This window comes from Antechinus flavipes, chromosome 1 (genome assembly GCF_016432865.1).
Source record: "Antechinus flavipes isolate AdamAnt ecotype Samford, QLD, Australia chromosome 1, AdamAnt_v2, whole genome shotgun sequence".
Classification (NCBI taxonomy): domain Eukaryota; kingdom Metazoa; phylum Chordata; class Mammalia; order Dasyuromorphia; family Dasyuridae; genus Antechinus; species Antechinus flavipes.
In genome coordinates this window covers 158,970,544-158,987,144 of record NC_067398.1, presented here as the reverse complement: position 1 = coordinate 158,987,144, position 16,601 = coordinate 158,970,544, and the positions used below count along the sequence as shown (strand labels likewise).

General features: G+C 34.5%; 1 protein-coding gene across 1 annotated transcript in view; it reads left to right on the top strand.

Annotated features, from left to right (window-relative positions):
* SV2C (synaptic vesicle glycoprotein 2C) overlaps positions 1-16,601 on the top strand; it is a 272,898-nt gene that overhangs the window by 221,700 nt on the left and 34,597 nt on the right. Inside the window, exons 7-12 of the mRNA XM_051992047.1 lie at positions 4,806-4,916; positions 5,642-5,730; positions 7,480-7,644; positions 10,892-11,025; positions 14,034-14,237; positions 15,837-15,996. Of these exons, the coding sequence (XP_051848007.1) occupies positions 4,806-4,916; positions 5,642-5,730; positions 7,480-7,644; positions 10,892-11,025; positions 14,034-14,237; positions 15,837-15,996 (863 nt within the window). The remainder of the gene's footprint in view (positions 1-4,805; positions 4,917-5,641; positions 5,731-7,479; positions 7,645-10,891; positions 11,026-14,033; positions 14,238-15,836; positions 15,997-16,601) is intronic.

Genomic DNA, 16,601 nt, shown 5'->3' with positions numbered 1-16,601 from the left:
CCCACAAACATTCTCCTAATAAGCTAGGAAATTAGTTGAAAATAAAGAAACTGAATAAAGTTGCACAGTGAGATTTGCTATATAATAACCTTTCTGAAAATATAAGGGGCACTCCTCTACAAATTTAAATATACTTATACATATACATATATTTAAAATGCATATATATGTATATATTTGTATACATATATGTGTGTATGCATATATATAAAAATATATATGCATGCACACACACATATATCAGCAGCAAAGAAAATGAGCAGAAATAGGAATCACCCATGGTGGGGAAAGGAAAATACATACAGAATATATGTAAAGAGGCAACTTCCAAGATAGGGAAATACATACAGAATATACGTAAAGAGGCAATTTCCAAGATTTCCAATATCTGTTCTTGCTAAGCTTGTTCCTGAATGAGTATATTCCTATTCTGGGCTTCCTGGAAAAGGTAAGCTGGGGCTGGGGATGGGAGCAAATTTTCTATTCATCTACCCCAAATTCATGTCTTATTTATACAAATCTATCATCTGCAAAGCCTAGACATTGTGATACAGCATTTTGCCCAGGAAAAAAACTCAGCCTCCATTTTTCAGTCTCCAAATTGAAAATGGGGATTTACCCATGCCCTTGTTCCTTTCCCTACCAACTAAGTAAAATGATTAGTTCAATGGTCTTCGTTCTCAAAATAATCTCAGATTGGTTTGAAAAATAATTTAAGAGGATTAGAGTTGGCATTTTCTGATAAAACTAATTCAGTTGAGCATCTCTACCCATTACAATTTGGTCGACATTCATAGTGCTTGTCTTTTAATAGAATCATTCCAATAATAGAAAATTGGTGAAAAAAGCACCAAAAAACATTTTAATGCTTTAGTCCAGCAACTAAATCAGACCCAGGGAGGAAAAGACATCCTGGATATTACTTAATGCATTATAAGCTAGATCCAGCAACCTTGTCTGTTTGTTCAATAATGGATGCTTTGGGGGATGTTTGCTAAAGGGCAGTTTGGATATATTTCTAAGTTGTCATACAGTGGCTTGGAGTCAGGATGATCTGGTTTCAAACCCCCCTCAGACACTGCATCAATCACCTAATCTCTGGAATCAATTTCCTTATCTTTATAATAGGAACTGGGGCAGATCCAAAATGGCAGATTAAAGGCAATCACTCAACTCAACTTTCCCAATATTGCATTCCAAATAACTTTAAAATAACACCTCTGATCGAATTTTGGAGAGACAGATGCACAAAAGATTGGGGTTTGCAGAAAGAGTCTATGACACTAGGTAGAGTCATATGGCAGCATATAGCACATATGGCAGCAACAATAGCAGCCACAGCAGCTGCAGAAGCTGTAGGGGCCAACAGGTCCTTTCTGGATAAAGACCATAATGCAGACCAGGAGAACAGGGACAATAGCTTTCCCAGGATAAAATCACCTTGGAAATACCAAAAACTTACATACACTTACAGCAAGCTTTAAAAATATCAGTGCAAAAAGGCTTGAAGCTTTCTCCCTTCTAGATGAGCGGAGCCCAACTTTAACATAAAGTTCAGATTCAAGAAATAGACTGGGAAAATGAGCAAACAACAACAAAAGAGAATTTGACCATAAAAAGTTGCTACAGTGGAAGGAAAGACTAAAGCATTAACCAGAAAAAGACAATAATATGAAAACAGCTACCAAAAAATCCTCAAAGAAAAATCCTCAAGTTGGACTCAAGTTCAACAACAATGTCTGGATGAGTTAAAGAGATAAGAGTGATAGAAGGAAAAATAGGAAAAGAAATGATTCAAGAAAATTATGAAAAGAGAAAGGCTTGGTAAAAGAGACAAAAAATAAGGAGAGAATAACAGCTTAAAAAAAATTGGTCAAATATTAAACAGAGTATAAAAACTCTCTGAAGAGAAGAACTCCTTAAAAAGCAGAATTGGCCAAATGGAAATGAAAATGCTCTCACTGAAGATTCTTTAAAAATTATAATTGGCCAAGTGAAAGTTAATGACTCTATAAAACATTAAGGAACAATAAAACAAGGTCAAAAGAATGAAAAATAGAAGAAAATGTGAAATATCTCATTGGAAAAAAATAATTACCTGGAAAATAGATTGAGGAGAATTATTGGATGATTTGAAAGCCATGATCAAAGAAAGAGCACAGACCTCACCTTTCAAGAAATTATCAAGGAAAACTGCTCTGATAACTTAGAAACTAACTTTAAAAATAACTCAGAAGGTAAAATAGAAATTGAAAGAATCATCTCCTGAATGAGATCCCAAAATGAAAACTCCCAGGAATATTATAGTCAAATTCAAGAACTCCCAAATCAAAGAGAAAATACTTCAAGCAGTCAGAAAGAAGCACTTCAAATATGTATAGCCATAGTCAGAGTCACACAAGATTTAGAGACTTCTACCTTAAAGAAGCAGAGGGCTTGGAATACAATATTCCAGAAGGCAAAGAAACAAGAATTACAACTAAGAATCATCTACTCAGCAAAACCGAGTAGGGAGAAATGAATATTTAATGAAATAGAAAGCTTTTGAGCATTCCTCATAAAAGACTAGAGTAGAACAGAAAATTTTACACTCAAATACAAGACTCAAAAGAAGTCCAAAAGGTAAAATGAAAGGATGGTAATAAGGACTTAGTAACTTCATAGAGTTAAATTATGTACATTCCAATATGAGACTATGATATATTTAACTCCTAAGAACTTTATCATTATTAAGGCAGTTTGAATGGACATAGATGTAAATTGATATATTGGAATGATCTCTAAAAAAAAATGAAGGGATGAGAAAGATGGATATATTGGGAAAAGGGGAAGGAAGAGATAAAACAAGGGAAATTTTCTCACATGAAAGAGGCACACAAAGAGAAACTTTTACAATAGAGGGGGAAATAGAGAGTGGAGCAGTGCTTGAATTTCACTCTGATTGGAATTGGTTCAAAAAGAGAAGAATATATGTATAAACATTCAATTGTGTATAGAAATATAACTTACCCAATAGGGAAATAGATGGAAAAGATGCTAAAGATGGGGGGGAGGGATGATTTTTTTTAAGGGTGGATTCAGAGAGATAGTAGTTAGCTACAAAATAGATTTTTGAGGAGGAACAAAATAAAAAGAGTGGAAGAAACAGAAGAAAATAGGATGGATGGAAACATACAGTAATTTTAATTGTGAATGAGAATGAGGTGAGCTCACCCATTAAACAGAAATAGACACAAAAATGAATTAAAAATCAGAATCCGATAATATGTTGTTTATGAGAAATACATAAAGAGTTAAAATAAAAGGCTGGAACAAAATCTAAAATGTTTCATTTGAAGTAAAGAAAGGCAAGGGTGCAGGGCAGCTAGATGGCACAGTGGATAGAGCACTTGCCCAGAAGTCAAGAGGACCTGAGTTCAAATGTGGCCTCAGATACTTAACACTTCCTAGCTGTGTGACCCTGGGCAAGTCACTTACCTCAGTTTAAAAAAAAAAAAAGGCAAGGGTAGCAATCCTCATCTCAGACAAAACAAAATAAAAAAATAGATCTAATTAAAGGAGATCATCTTGGAAACTACATTTTGCTTAAAAGTACCACTGACAATGAAGCAATATCAAAAAAAAAAAAAATTTACAGCAAGTTTCTCTGATAAAGACCTATTTTCCGAAATATACTGAGTATAGAATCGGGTCAAATTTATAAAAATGAGAGCCATTTCAATTGATAAATGACCAAATAATATAAACAGGCAGTTTTCAGAAGAAAAAAATCCAAACTATCTAGTCACATGAAAAACTGCTCTAAATCACTACTCATTAGAGAAATGCACATTAAAACAACACTGAGATATTATATCACACCTATCAGAAATGATAAATGCTGGAGAAGATGAAGAAAAATATGTACACACTGATAAACCACTGGTGAATTTGTCCAACTATTCTGGACAGCTATTTGGAACTATGACCAAAAGGCTATAAAACTGCATGCATCTTTTGATACAGCAATATCACTACTAGGTCTATATCCCAGAGAAGTCAAAGGTAAAAAACAGAACCTATACATACACAAATATTTACAGCAACTTCCTTTGTGGTGGAAAAGGATTAGAAATTGAGGGGATACTTATCAACTGAAAAATGGCTGAACAAGTTGTAGTACATGATTGTAATGGAGTACTTGCATTATAAGAAATGACTAGGAAAAACAAACTTTGAAATTTTTTTTTAAAAAGGGAGGTGGCGTCAGGAAAAAACATATAAGAACCTTATGAACTATGATGCAAAGTGAAGTAATAAGAACCAAGGGCTAGGAGAAAGGATTTGGAACTCAAATTTAAAAAAAAAAGAATGTTAAAATTTTTTAAATGGTAATCTTACCTCATGGGATGGTTGTGAGGATACCATGAGATAACATATGTAAAGCATTTTGCAAATATTAAAATGATACATGAACATTAACTGTTTCCAATTTTTTTGTTAAGAGCTTTATCCTGCATATCTTACCCAATCCAATATGTTCCAAGCATTCTCAAGTCCATTAGTCTTATCAGTTGTTCTTTCCCTTGACCACAAAATGGAACCATCAGTGCTATATAGCTGATGAATTTGGCTCTTCACTCCTCCAGGTCAACAAACTTAATCTCTGTTCTACTTCCTGCTTCTCAGGTAGTTTTGATTTGCATATTTATTTCTAGGTGGTCCTAGATGTCCATAGATTATGAAATTCATATAAAATTTAACATCTGTAAGCTAAACCGAAAAGAAAAAAGTATGAGCCCTTTCTGTTCTACTGCTCTTTACAGGTGAACAGAATCAAAACTCCAAAGCAGATCGATGAATTGATTGAAATTGAGAGTGACACAGGGACCTGGTACAAGAGATGTTTTGTTCGAATCCGCACAGAATTGTACGGAGTAAGTAATGAACCTCATCTGGGATGTTTGTCTTTCTCAGCATTATGGGATTAATACTCTCTAAGATTATAAATTAAAAATGAGTTATTGATCTATAAGATCTAAGTCAAATCTGACCTCAAACACTTACTAACTGGATAACTATGGCTAAGTCACTTAACTCTGTTTGCCTCAGTTTTCCTCATGTACGAAATGAGGGAATTTCCTTAAAAGAAGTTTCCCACAGCAATAAAACCATAAGCCCCAATCCTAAAAGAAAAAAGAATAGTAATAAATAGATATAGCAGTAACTCTCAAGGGCTTACATCCTGCTGGTACATTACACCTGATTCCAGAAATAGTTTCAGGTAATTGGAGGGTCTTGATTCAAAGTTCCATTCTGCTAGGTTTTACTTATGTGACCCAGAAGGAGCCATTACTCCTCTTTTCACCTCAGTTACTTCATATATAAGGCAAATCTTTTAGCAATGATTTGGGATAGGTTGTAATTTTTGGATATCTAAGGAAGAAACCACAGTCTCAATACTGACAGCATGAAAACTCATTATGATCTAGTTTCCTGATCTGGGAACCTTTTCCCTTTTACTTTAATTAAAGAGGATCAAGGAGAGTCCAATTTTTCCAGACCTACAGTCTTCCCATCTAAGCATATCACTTAAGTTTTATTCATCTCGGGTTTTGCTGAACTATTGTGTTAGAGAAACTAACTTTCTAATATTTCACAGATCTGGTTAACTTTTATGAGATGTTTTAACTATCCGGTTAAAGAGAATACACTGAAACTGACAGCAGTTTGGTTCACCTTGTCTTTTGGGTAAGAGTCATTTTGATTTTTAGAAAGAAAAAAATGATAAGAATTCTTCCTTCCTTATGCCTTTTCCATTCTAATAGTAACTTTCATATCACTTGGTGACCTAGACACACTCTGTGGTTGTTTTATTTTTTTTTTTTCATTATAACATGTGAATAGTTCCAGTTTCAACAAAAGGAACTGTCTGATGATTTCATTTATTTCATATATCATGGTTATGCAAATAGAGAGGGCAAAGCCCAGTAACATTTGGAAAATGATCTTTTTGCCACAAAGCTTACCATCTGGTAAATTAGAATGCTGAAGAAAGGGGGAACCAGGGAAAGAGGGAGGAATTTCATCTGTTTTTGATTTAATCCAATTTGTTGTTGGAAAATTTTAAGTTATCATCTTCCTAATTCATTGTTTAAATAACTGAAAAACAGATAATATCCTGCATTTTGGGCTATATAGTAGAGATATGCAACCACCAATTATTGTGTCTCAAATTAACACACTTTTGGAGGTGACTCACACTTAGCCAAAAGTTACTCAACATCCTACTGGCTTAAACTAAAGAAATAGCAAGGGAGCCTTCTTTCCCTGGGATTTAACTGGTTTTCTACCCAACAAGATTTACACAATGATAGACCATATTTTCTCCCTTTTTTCCAGCTAGCTAATATTTATTTAGTGTTTTGCAGTCAACTAAGGGGCATAGTGGAGGAAGGGCCAGTTCTAGAATCAAGAAAATTCATTTTTGTGAATTCAAACCTAGCCTCAGACACTTAATAGCCGTGTCATCCTAGGCAGGTCACTTAACCCTGTTTGCCTCCATTGCCTCATGTATAAATGAGCTGGAGAAGGAAAAAGCAAACTACTCTGGTATCTTTGCCAAGAAAGACCTAACCTGGGGTCACAGAGGCAAATAATACTGAAACAACTGAACAACAACAATTTACTACTTTAAGATTTACATAGTATGTTGTAAATATCATCCGACTATATGATGCTATAAGATTTTATGGCATCTTGAGAGACAAGGTTTCATGAGAATCTTTGCTACTAGCAGAACACCTCCGACCAAAGTGATATATTCCGGGGTACTTCCAAATAGCTTTTACCCATCAGAATAATCTGAACTTTTTGTTCTTTTAAAGACAACAACTCTATGTTTAGTAGAGAGACAGTGCACTAAATCAGAAAGAATATTGTATGAGAGAGTTCAAATGCAAACTTCACCACTACCCTTATGACCATGCACAAGTTAATCACCAATCTGAACCTTGGTTTCCTGAACTATAAAATGGAAACAATAGCAGTTGTAGTGCCTACCTTACAGGATGCTGTGAGAATCAGAGAAGCACTTATCAAGTGAATATTAGTTATTATTATTAGTCTTAGATGATATAAGATATATCTCCTTTCCTTGACTCCTTGAAAGGTCTTTTTAACTCTGAATATTTTGGGTAATCATCAAGAATATGAGAATATACAATCATCACTGGAAACCCTTAGGTGATAGCAGTGGGGTACAATGGAAATGGGCTAGATTTGAAGTCAGAAAGACTGGGTTTGAATCCTGCCTGTTTATTTGTTGCTCATATGATATTGGATATATCATTTCCCTTTTGTGAGCATCAGTTGTTTTGTTTTATTTTTAAAATGAAGAAAGAGGATCCTTCTTTAAGAAATTATTGATCTCACTGACTCTGCATATTGACTCTCTTGCACTGGAGTGCTTAACGAGAAAGGTTTTCTATGTTTCCACAGGTACTATGGATTGTCTGTCTGGTTCCCTGATGTCATTAAGCATCTGCAGTCTGATGAATATGCTGCCCAAGTGAAAAACATTGGCAGAGAAAAAGTGGCCAATTTTACTCTCAACTTCACCTTGGAAAATCAGATCCACACCAGTATAGAATACGAGAATGGCAGGTCTAGAAACGTTTAAGTACAATCATTTATACAATCACTACCAATCTGGGAAAGGAATTGTAAGGTTGCTAAGGCAATATGATAAGTGAATGCTGAATATTCTTTTTAGTTTCTAAACATGACTTTATTGTGCTCAATGTTAGAGCTTATAGCTAGTCTTAATAAAGCAGGTAGCTATGGGAGGTATCTCTTTTTTTTTCCATTTAATTTATGAAGTGTGTGTGTGTGTGTGTGTGTGTGTGTACCAGTCATAAAAAAGTAAAGAAAGATTTGGACAAAGTCTAAAAGGGCACAAATAGGAAGAGAAATAGAACACATACACATATATATCCATCTGGTGTTTTTCACTTTCTACTAAAGTGGGAGGTGGAAGAAGGATATTGTATTAAGTTATAGCCAAGAAGTTTAAGTTAGATAGTTGGAAGAATTTCCCAGTGAATTACAAGGGTTGTAAATGTAACACTAATCACCCTGGTCCAGATTACATAAACTATATAATTGACCTCCAGATATTTTTAAGATAAAGGTTGAGAACTGTCTTTTTAAGAGAGTTCAATTTCATTCTGGCTTAGAGATAGAAACATATTCAAGATAGTTCTAAGATATGCTGTCCATATGACCACCATAATAACTTATATTTGCATTCAATCAGCAAAGACAGGGGACAATTTAAATCTTCTCATTTGAGAAAATGGAAAAGCAAAGATCTGAGATAATTGGGGAGAGTTCCTATTCTATACCTCAGAACTAAACAAGACTGAAAGGTAGGAAGGGGTTCTAAGCACTCTTTTCTCTAGAACTTTTTCACTATCCCTTATCTTGAGGACTAAATGAAAAAAAAAAGATTAAGAATCCAGTAAAAACAGTCTGACCTAGCTATGTGAGGCAAGAGGAACTATTATTTGCTCAATATAGGGTCAACTTTGTTGTCCTATAACTATACTTTTTAACATGGTGGTCCACTTCTAAGGACTTCTAAGGAGTCCTTGATAGATTATGGAGGATATGTGAACTTGAATGGGAAAAAGAATTATTTTTACTAATTAAATTATTTTAGTAAGCAAAAATTTATTTCACTAACTTTTGTTTTCCTTTACAACCAATTATTTTCTAATTTTAAAATACTATTCTATGCACATATTTAACTTAGATTGCTTGTTGTCTTGAGGAGGGGAGATAAGGGAGGGTGGGAGAAAAATTTGGAACACAAAATTTTACAAAAATAAATGTTGAAAATTATCTTTAGATGTATTTGGAAAAATAAAATACTTTTGGATAAAATATTACTATTCTAAGACTTCCCCAAAGTGCCAAAAGGGTGGATCATGATATAGGAAAAGATGAAGAATTCCTTGTCTGTAGGATATTATTGACCACCACCTGGACTTCCAATCCTTGAGAGCCCTAAAAACTATCTTATTTAACCAGTATAAATTAATGAATGATGTTTATAAATCTTATTACTCTGTATCCTCCTTGGATGAGAATTCTACTTTTTTTAGATTGTAACTGTGTATAGTACCCAGTCAATATCTTCATGGAATCTTGTATTCTGTAATGTCCATGAAGATCATAAGCAGAACTAAAAAATTAAGAGTTTTCATCAGTAATCCCACAGATGACCCAATTAATAGTGTTGGGATACTTTATTTAAAATATACACATTTGAAGGTAGATGGGATTACAGGATTTTGTGCAATGCAGAGAAATTTAAAATATGAGCTCAACTTATTTTTTAATAATAATATAATTATAAATAATAATAAAAAACAGCTTCCCCATTCCAAATCCAATTTCATTTCAAAAAATTGATGGTCTCCTGAAAATGCAAGGCCATTTAGTGCCATTTTGTAGCTTCATCATGATCCCCTCTGCCCCTGGAACTGATCACTTCCAAATAAAAATGCCTTGGAGAAGTAGCAAGGCTCCAGTTTCATTTATTAGGCTAAAATACATTTTCAAAAGAAAATTAAGCCAAATGATAGTTGAGAAAGGAATATGCACTAGATCTGACTTGTCTTTAAAAAGAAATACAAATTGGTAAATGAAATACTTTTAAGTCAACTTCATTCTTTACATTTTCTTCTGTTGATAGGGGCAGTATAACCTTGTTAATATTGACAAGACCTTAACTACTAGTACCCCAGTCTCTGCATTTGTAAAGAGATGGGGAAAGACATCTCCCTCTCAGTAAACCCTTGTGCTTTTATATGCATTCTGAAAATTAACAAGGAACAATTGTTGATCCCATGGGGCACCTAAGTCTCTGTTACCTGGTGCGAATGAAAGACTCATTCAGAATATTATGATAACATTATTGCTACCATCTGTCCAGCATTCCCATCAGTGCCATCCAAGCATATTTTCAATTGGTTTCATCGTTCTACTTACTTTTCATAATGTTCTGGTTTATCACCTTCCTCTTTGATGCACAGAGTCAAATCATTAATACTGAAAAAGAAAATGTGGCTGGAAGCATCTGTGTCTGTAATGCCTCTCAAACCCTAAGAGAGGTCAGAATCTTTATTTCCTTCCTGCAGGAAAGCCTGAAATCATAAATATGAAACAGTGCTCTTTTAGAGGCAATGAGGGACTCTTAATTTTTGTGTGTCATGAAATCTTTTAATAACCTGGTGATGCCCATGCTTAAATTAAATGTACAAAATTTCAAAGGGAAACAATTATATTGAAATGCAATTATCAAAATATTTTTAAAACCAGTTCACAGATCTCAGGTTAAAAATCTCTGTTTAAGTAGACTCTTTCTATATTGTACTATCATTCCATTCAATGGTAAAAGAACTTTTAATTAGGGTCAAAAAGGACATATAATGGAGAGATGATCCCTCAACCAAATAATGCTTGAGTATCCATGGTAAAAGTCTTAATGACTGAAATCTAAAGATAAAACCCAAACCTGGATTTTAACCAAGTCCTGCATTCTTCTTTCCAACAAGTTCATTCATCAGACTGCTGGTAAGAAATAATATATTGATGTTTATGTTTTATTTCTTTTTTTTCTGGTGAAAGAAGAAGCTGTTGAAGTATGCTGTTATAAGGTCAAGAAGCAGGCAAGGGAGAAAGGAAAGAAACTGGGGAAATCTTAAAATTTAATATTTTGACTCCTGAATAATCAGGAACTGATAATAATCTGGCAGTAAACTTCTACTCCAGATGAGTCTTTTTGACCTAATTTTATCTCCCATGGGCCAAGGTCATCGATTGAATCTCTTTTGTATCCTATCAGGTTCATAGGGATGAAGTTCAAATCTGTAACTTTTAAAGACTCCATTTTTAAGAACTGTCACTTTGAAGATGTGACCTCCCTGAACACCTACTTCAGGAACTGTACATTTATTGACACAAAATTTGAAAACACAGGTATGTCACTCACCATTGCCATCAAAAACAGGCCATTTTGGCAGGTCTACAATAATCATTATAAGCTCTATGCATATAACTAATGTGGGAATAAGGGATATGTGTCAGATAATGATAACACTTGAAACAAATTCAAAGAGTCAGGGTGAGTTTCCCATCTTATTGCCAAAGTTATTACAAGTATATTTGTCTTATAGTTGTATCTCACTTTACCTAATAGGTGTGTTTCTAAAAAGTTGAGTGTGAATTAATTTTTCATTAATAATTCTACATAGTGTTGGAGAGTTCAGTACTTAAAAGTCATATTATGAATCCTTTTGAAAAGCAGAGAATTTGTTTATAATTTATCTGCTTTTGTAAATCCAGGTTTTCTTAGCCTGAATTTGCTTAGGGTGTAATACATCTTTCTTCTTTTGTAGCAGAAGTCAACAGCATGATTTAGGGGGGAAAGTTGGAATCAAAGCTCCAGTTCAAATGCCAGATCATAATTATTATACATGTGACCATAGAGGAATCATTTTATTTTTCTAATCCTCAATTTCCTTATCTACAAAATGAAGGGGTTATGCTAAGTGGCTTTTAAAGTCTCTTCAGGCTCTACATCCATGATTCTATGAAAGTGTGGGTGTTATCTACTTTTTTGTTTGTCCCTCTGGGGAGCCTGAAAAATATTTAGGTTGGGATCTAGCAGGAATGAGTACTATGTGACAGCCCTAACCTAGAAGAAAATTAAAGCAGACTCTGCTCACTTGTCCGTACTCTCAGGAAGAGAAAAGGAAGAGCCCACTGTGAGTTAACATGAAGGAAAATGAGTCCAAATTTGTGACTGCTCATTCTTACCTACCCCTTAACTCTGTTGACAGGATACAGGCCAAATGTGAGCAACTAAAGGGAGGTATCCAAGGCCACAGAAACAGAACTAGCAGTACTTGACAATTGTTAAATGCTTGACATGTAAGCACCTGAGAGGAATTGTTTTATTAGTTGCATTTATAGTTGCACAAAGGATTGCTGGGTGATTCAGTAGATAAAGCACTACTCCAGGAAATCAGGAAGACCTAAATTTAAATCTGGCTGCATACACTTAATAGACAACTTAATCCTGTTTGTCTCAGTTTCCTCATCTGTAAAATGAACTGGAGAATGGCAGACCACTCCAGTATCTTTGCCAAGAAAACTCCAAATAGGGTCACAAAGAGTCAGACAATAAAAACAATAGCAAAATGTCCTACAGAGTAGGTATTTAATAACTTTATTGATTGATTACTTGATGAGCAGAACTTTCTGGATGATCCAAAGGATATACTGAGCTCTAGATTCAGCTGATTTCATCTAATATTTCTTTTTTTGTTGCTCTCTCTCTCTCTTCTCTCTCTCTCTCTCTCTCTCTTCTCTCTCTCTCTCTCTCTCTCTCTCTCTCTCTCCTCTCTCTCTCTTTCCCCCTTTGAATGGCAAATAGGATTAAGTGACTTGCAAGATATACAACTATTTTTAAGTATCTGAGGTGGGATTTGAACTCAGGTCCTACACTCTATCCACTGTGACAACTAGCTGTCTCACACCTAAATATTTCTAAAACACTCAACACAATGCCTTTCACATAGTAAGCATTTTTTCTCTCCCTAAATGTGAATTCATTTACTTAGTCAATAACTATTTTTTGCCTATGAAATGTACTAGATATTGAGGAAGTTACAAAAATAAATAGATATTAAATTCCAATTCAAGTTACATTAAGGATTCATTGTATGATTAGAACAATCAGGCAGCTCTGTGGCTGGACCTGGAATCAAGAATTCCTGAGTTCAAATTTAACATCAAATGGAGATAATAATAACACTTCTTTCTAAGAGTTATGATGATAAAATGAGATACTTGTATAAAGGACTTTGCAAACTTTAAAATGTTATATCAATACATACTTTTATTATCATACAACTTCTTTGCCTCAAATTCCCACAAAATGATAAATATAGCCCACAATCTTACATTTTGAAATAAATTGTAGCTTCCATTAACTAGATGGTGTTTGGTGCTATTAGAAATACAATATTAACATGATTCAAAAAGAACAAAACAATCAAGAAAAAAATAAGAGTAATGACAGTTAATGACAAAACATGGCAAAAATTATTTAAAACATGCTAAAAATGGTAAGAATTGGTTCAAAAAAAGAGAGAGAGAGAGACAAATAGTCTTCCTGAATTCATTTATTATGTCAATAAATATTAGAGACAGTTTGGCTTGATTGGAGAAAGCTCTGGGATTGGAGTTAGGAAACCTAGGTTTAATTCTGGTTTGTGAAACTTATTAGCCTTGTGACTCTGGAAAAATCACATAACCTCTCTGTGAATTAGTTTTCTTATCTATAAAATAAAGATATATAGATTTCAATCAGTCAACACATAATTATTAAGCACCTTCTTTGTACCAAATACCATTCTAGTCACTGACACAAAAAAATAAAAAAAATCTCTTGCCTTCAGAAGCTTACATTCTATGGGGGGAGGTAACATGTATACAAATAAGCACATAAAAATATATTTCTCAAGTTGTGAGGAAAATACTTTGTAAGCCACCCTTAAAGTCCTATGCAGATGATGAGTTATTATTAACAAGTATCTGCTTATACAAGGCATTATGGTTAATTCAAAAATGTAGAAAACATGGTTCCTATCTCCACTGGTCTTAGAATCAGGAATTTTTATCTTCATGAGTTCAAATCCAGCCTCAGACTGGCTGTATGACCCTGGGCAAGTAACTTAACTCTATTTACCTCAGTTTCCTTATCTGTAAAATGAGCTGGAGAGAGAAATGGCAAATCACTCCAGTATATTTACCAAGAAAATCCCAAATGGGATCACAAAGAGTCAGACAGGACTGAAATGAGTAAATAACAGCAGCTACACTCAGGAGGCTTACGATCCCAATAGTCTTAATTCTTGTCATATTTCCTAATTATTCGACAATTAGGTGATATGTAATCACCTCTATTCTCTCCTTCACAGATTTTGAGCCATATAAATTCATTGACAGCGAATTTAAAAACTGCTCATTTTCAAACACTAAGACTGGATGTCAGATTAGCTTTGATGATGACTACAGCGCCTACTGGATTTACTTTGTTAATTTTCTGGGTACACTGGCAGTATTGCCAGGAAACATTGTATCTGCGTTGTTGATGGACAGGATCGGACGCTTAACCATGCTAGGTATGTATGTGTTTGTCTAGATTACATAAAATGAAGAAACTGCTCTTACAGTTTAGCTGATGCTCAGTTTTTTCCTTTGGAAATAAAATGTTTGGAGGTAAAAAGACATCCTTTCCATAGATGTTTAACTGTAGCCTGATAACCTATTTAACTCCATTTTATAGGAGCAGTTCTTATTACCAACTAAAAAACTAATTACATAAAACCAACATGTATTTTTTCCACTTAAATAACTAAGAAATTTATAATACTCATTTCATAGTTTCCATGTCTGAAATCCAGTTGATTGGGCAAAGTAAACGTTCTTCCTGCTCACTATCCTGCTAGGTCAAGTCAATGATTTACAATGGGGCATGGAATATAATAAGAATACTTCTAGGAGTCAGAAACTCCCAGATCTGACATTTTATTAGGTGTGTGATTAATCCTGGAACAAATCTCTAATCTCCATTCCCTCTGCCTCCCAACCCCAACCTCAGTTACCTCATCTATAAAATGAGTTGGAGAAGGAAATGGCAAAACACTCCAGTATCGTTGCCAAGAAAATCCCAAATGGTTGCAAAGAATCAGACGTGACTGAACAAGATCTCTCTGAACCTCGGATTCTCCTTCTTTAAAATAGAGATGATGATACTTATGTATAGTAAAGGCAACATTGTATAGTAGGTAGAGTACAGAGCTGGAAGTCAGGAAAATTTGGATGCCTCTGACATTTAGGAGCTATGTAATCCTTGACAAATCCTTTAATGTGTCTCAGGTGACTCCCTGGAATTTACCTATGAAGTCACAGTATGGTCTGTATTGATGGAGAAAGTTCCTATGTTGATGACATAACAGACTCACAATATTTTTAGCACTACCAACCTTACAGGCTCATTATTCAACATTATACAGAATGTGAATATGAGCTAGTAGTGATGGTTTTTGTCATGGTACCATGAAAGTCCTTGCCTTCAAAAGCTAAAAAGCTTCTTCTTGTGCTTAGCAAGGATTCAGATGGTCTATTAGCATTTATCAAGAGCCTATTGTTATGAACAGGCTGATTAAAAAAAAAAAAACCTGGGAAAATTTACGTGAACCATTACAAAGTGAAGTGAGCAGAATCAGAAGAACATTGTTTGCAGTAATAGTATTATTATATAATTATCAACTGGAAATGACTTAGCCATTCTCAGCAACATGATGATCCAAGACAATGCCAAAGGATTCATGATGAAAAATACTATTCACCTCCAGAGAAGGAATCATTGGAATTTGAATGCAAATCAAGCATACCATTTTTCATTTTCTCTATTTTTTCATTTCTTTTCTTTTTTGGGCTGTGTCTTCTTTTACAACATGACTAATATAGAGACATATGTAACATATCAAATTGTTTGCCATCTCATGGAGAAAGAAGGAAGGAAAAGAAGAGAATTTAGAACTCAAAACTTTTAAAAAGAATGTAAAAATGTTCTTTACATATATTTGTGGAAAAATAAAATATTATTTAAAACAAAAAAGAGTACTAAGTAATGGGACTTTGCTATATCGAATGCTAAATATATCTGCTTTAAGGAAACAAACTATCTGACTGCCTCTTGTGTGGTTTCTTATTAGGTGGCTCCATGGTGCTTTCTGGGATTAGCTGCTTTTTCCTGTGGTTTGGTACCAGTGAATCCATGATGATAGGCATGCTGTGTCTCTATAATGGCTTGACTATTTCTGCTTGGAACTCCTTAGATGTGGTCACCGTAGAACTCTACCCAACAGACAGAAGGTATGTTCTAACCAGTCAGCATGCTTAGGAGGCAGCAGGACCACAGGAGTGGTGGAGGTATCAGCACTATCCAAATAGATTATTGTCCCCAGAAACTATTTGAAAACATCTGGCTTGTGAGCTGCAGGTTCCAGAGGAGTATCAAATAATAATAATAAGCCACAATGTATAACTGGTAGCAAAAACAAATAGGGCAGAGAAACTAAAAGAAGTTAATTAGAAATATGAATTTGCTTATTGGCCGAGGATATGTGGAGGCTATAATAACACAGCAGGCACTGGGATTTAATAGCATCTTTTGGACTGGCTAATGAGTATGGACAAAAATTTCCAACTGCTAATCAGTCCCAGGAGGGTGAATATATTGGTCAGCAGGTGTCTACATGATTTTTGTATTAATCAACCACAAATAATGCCCCTAAAACTCAGATTGGAGGAAGGCACAGCACACTTCCAATTTCCATAAAGATTGCTATTAGAAAAAAAATTATTTATCCAGTCCTAAAGGTGGAGACATTCAGATCTCCAGCCTTGTGCCAGGAAAAAAAAGGGTCTGGAAGAAAGGGCTTTTAGTTAGAAAGTGGAAGGAATTCCACAATGGAATA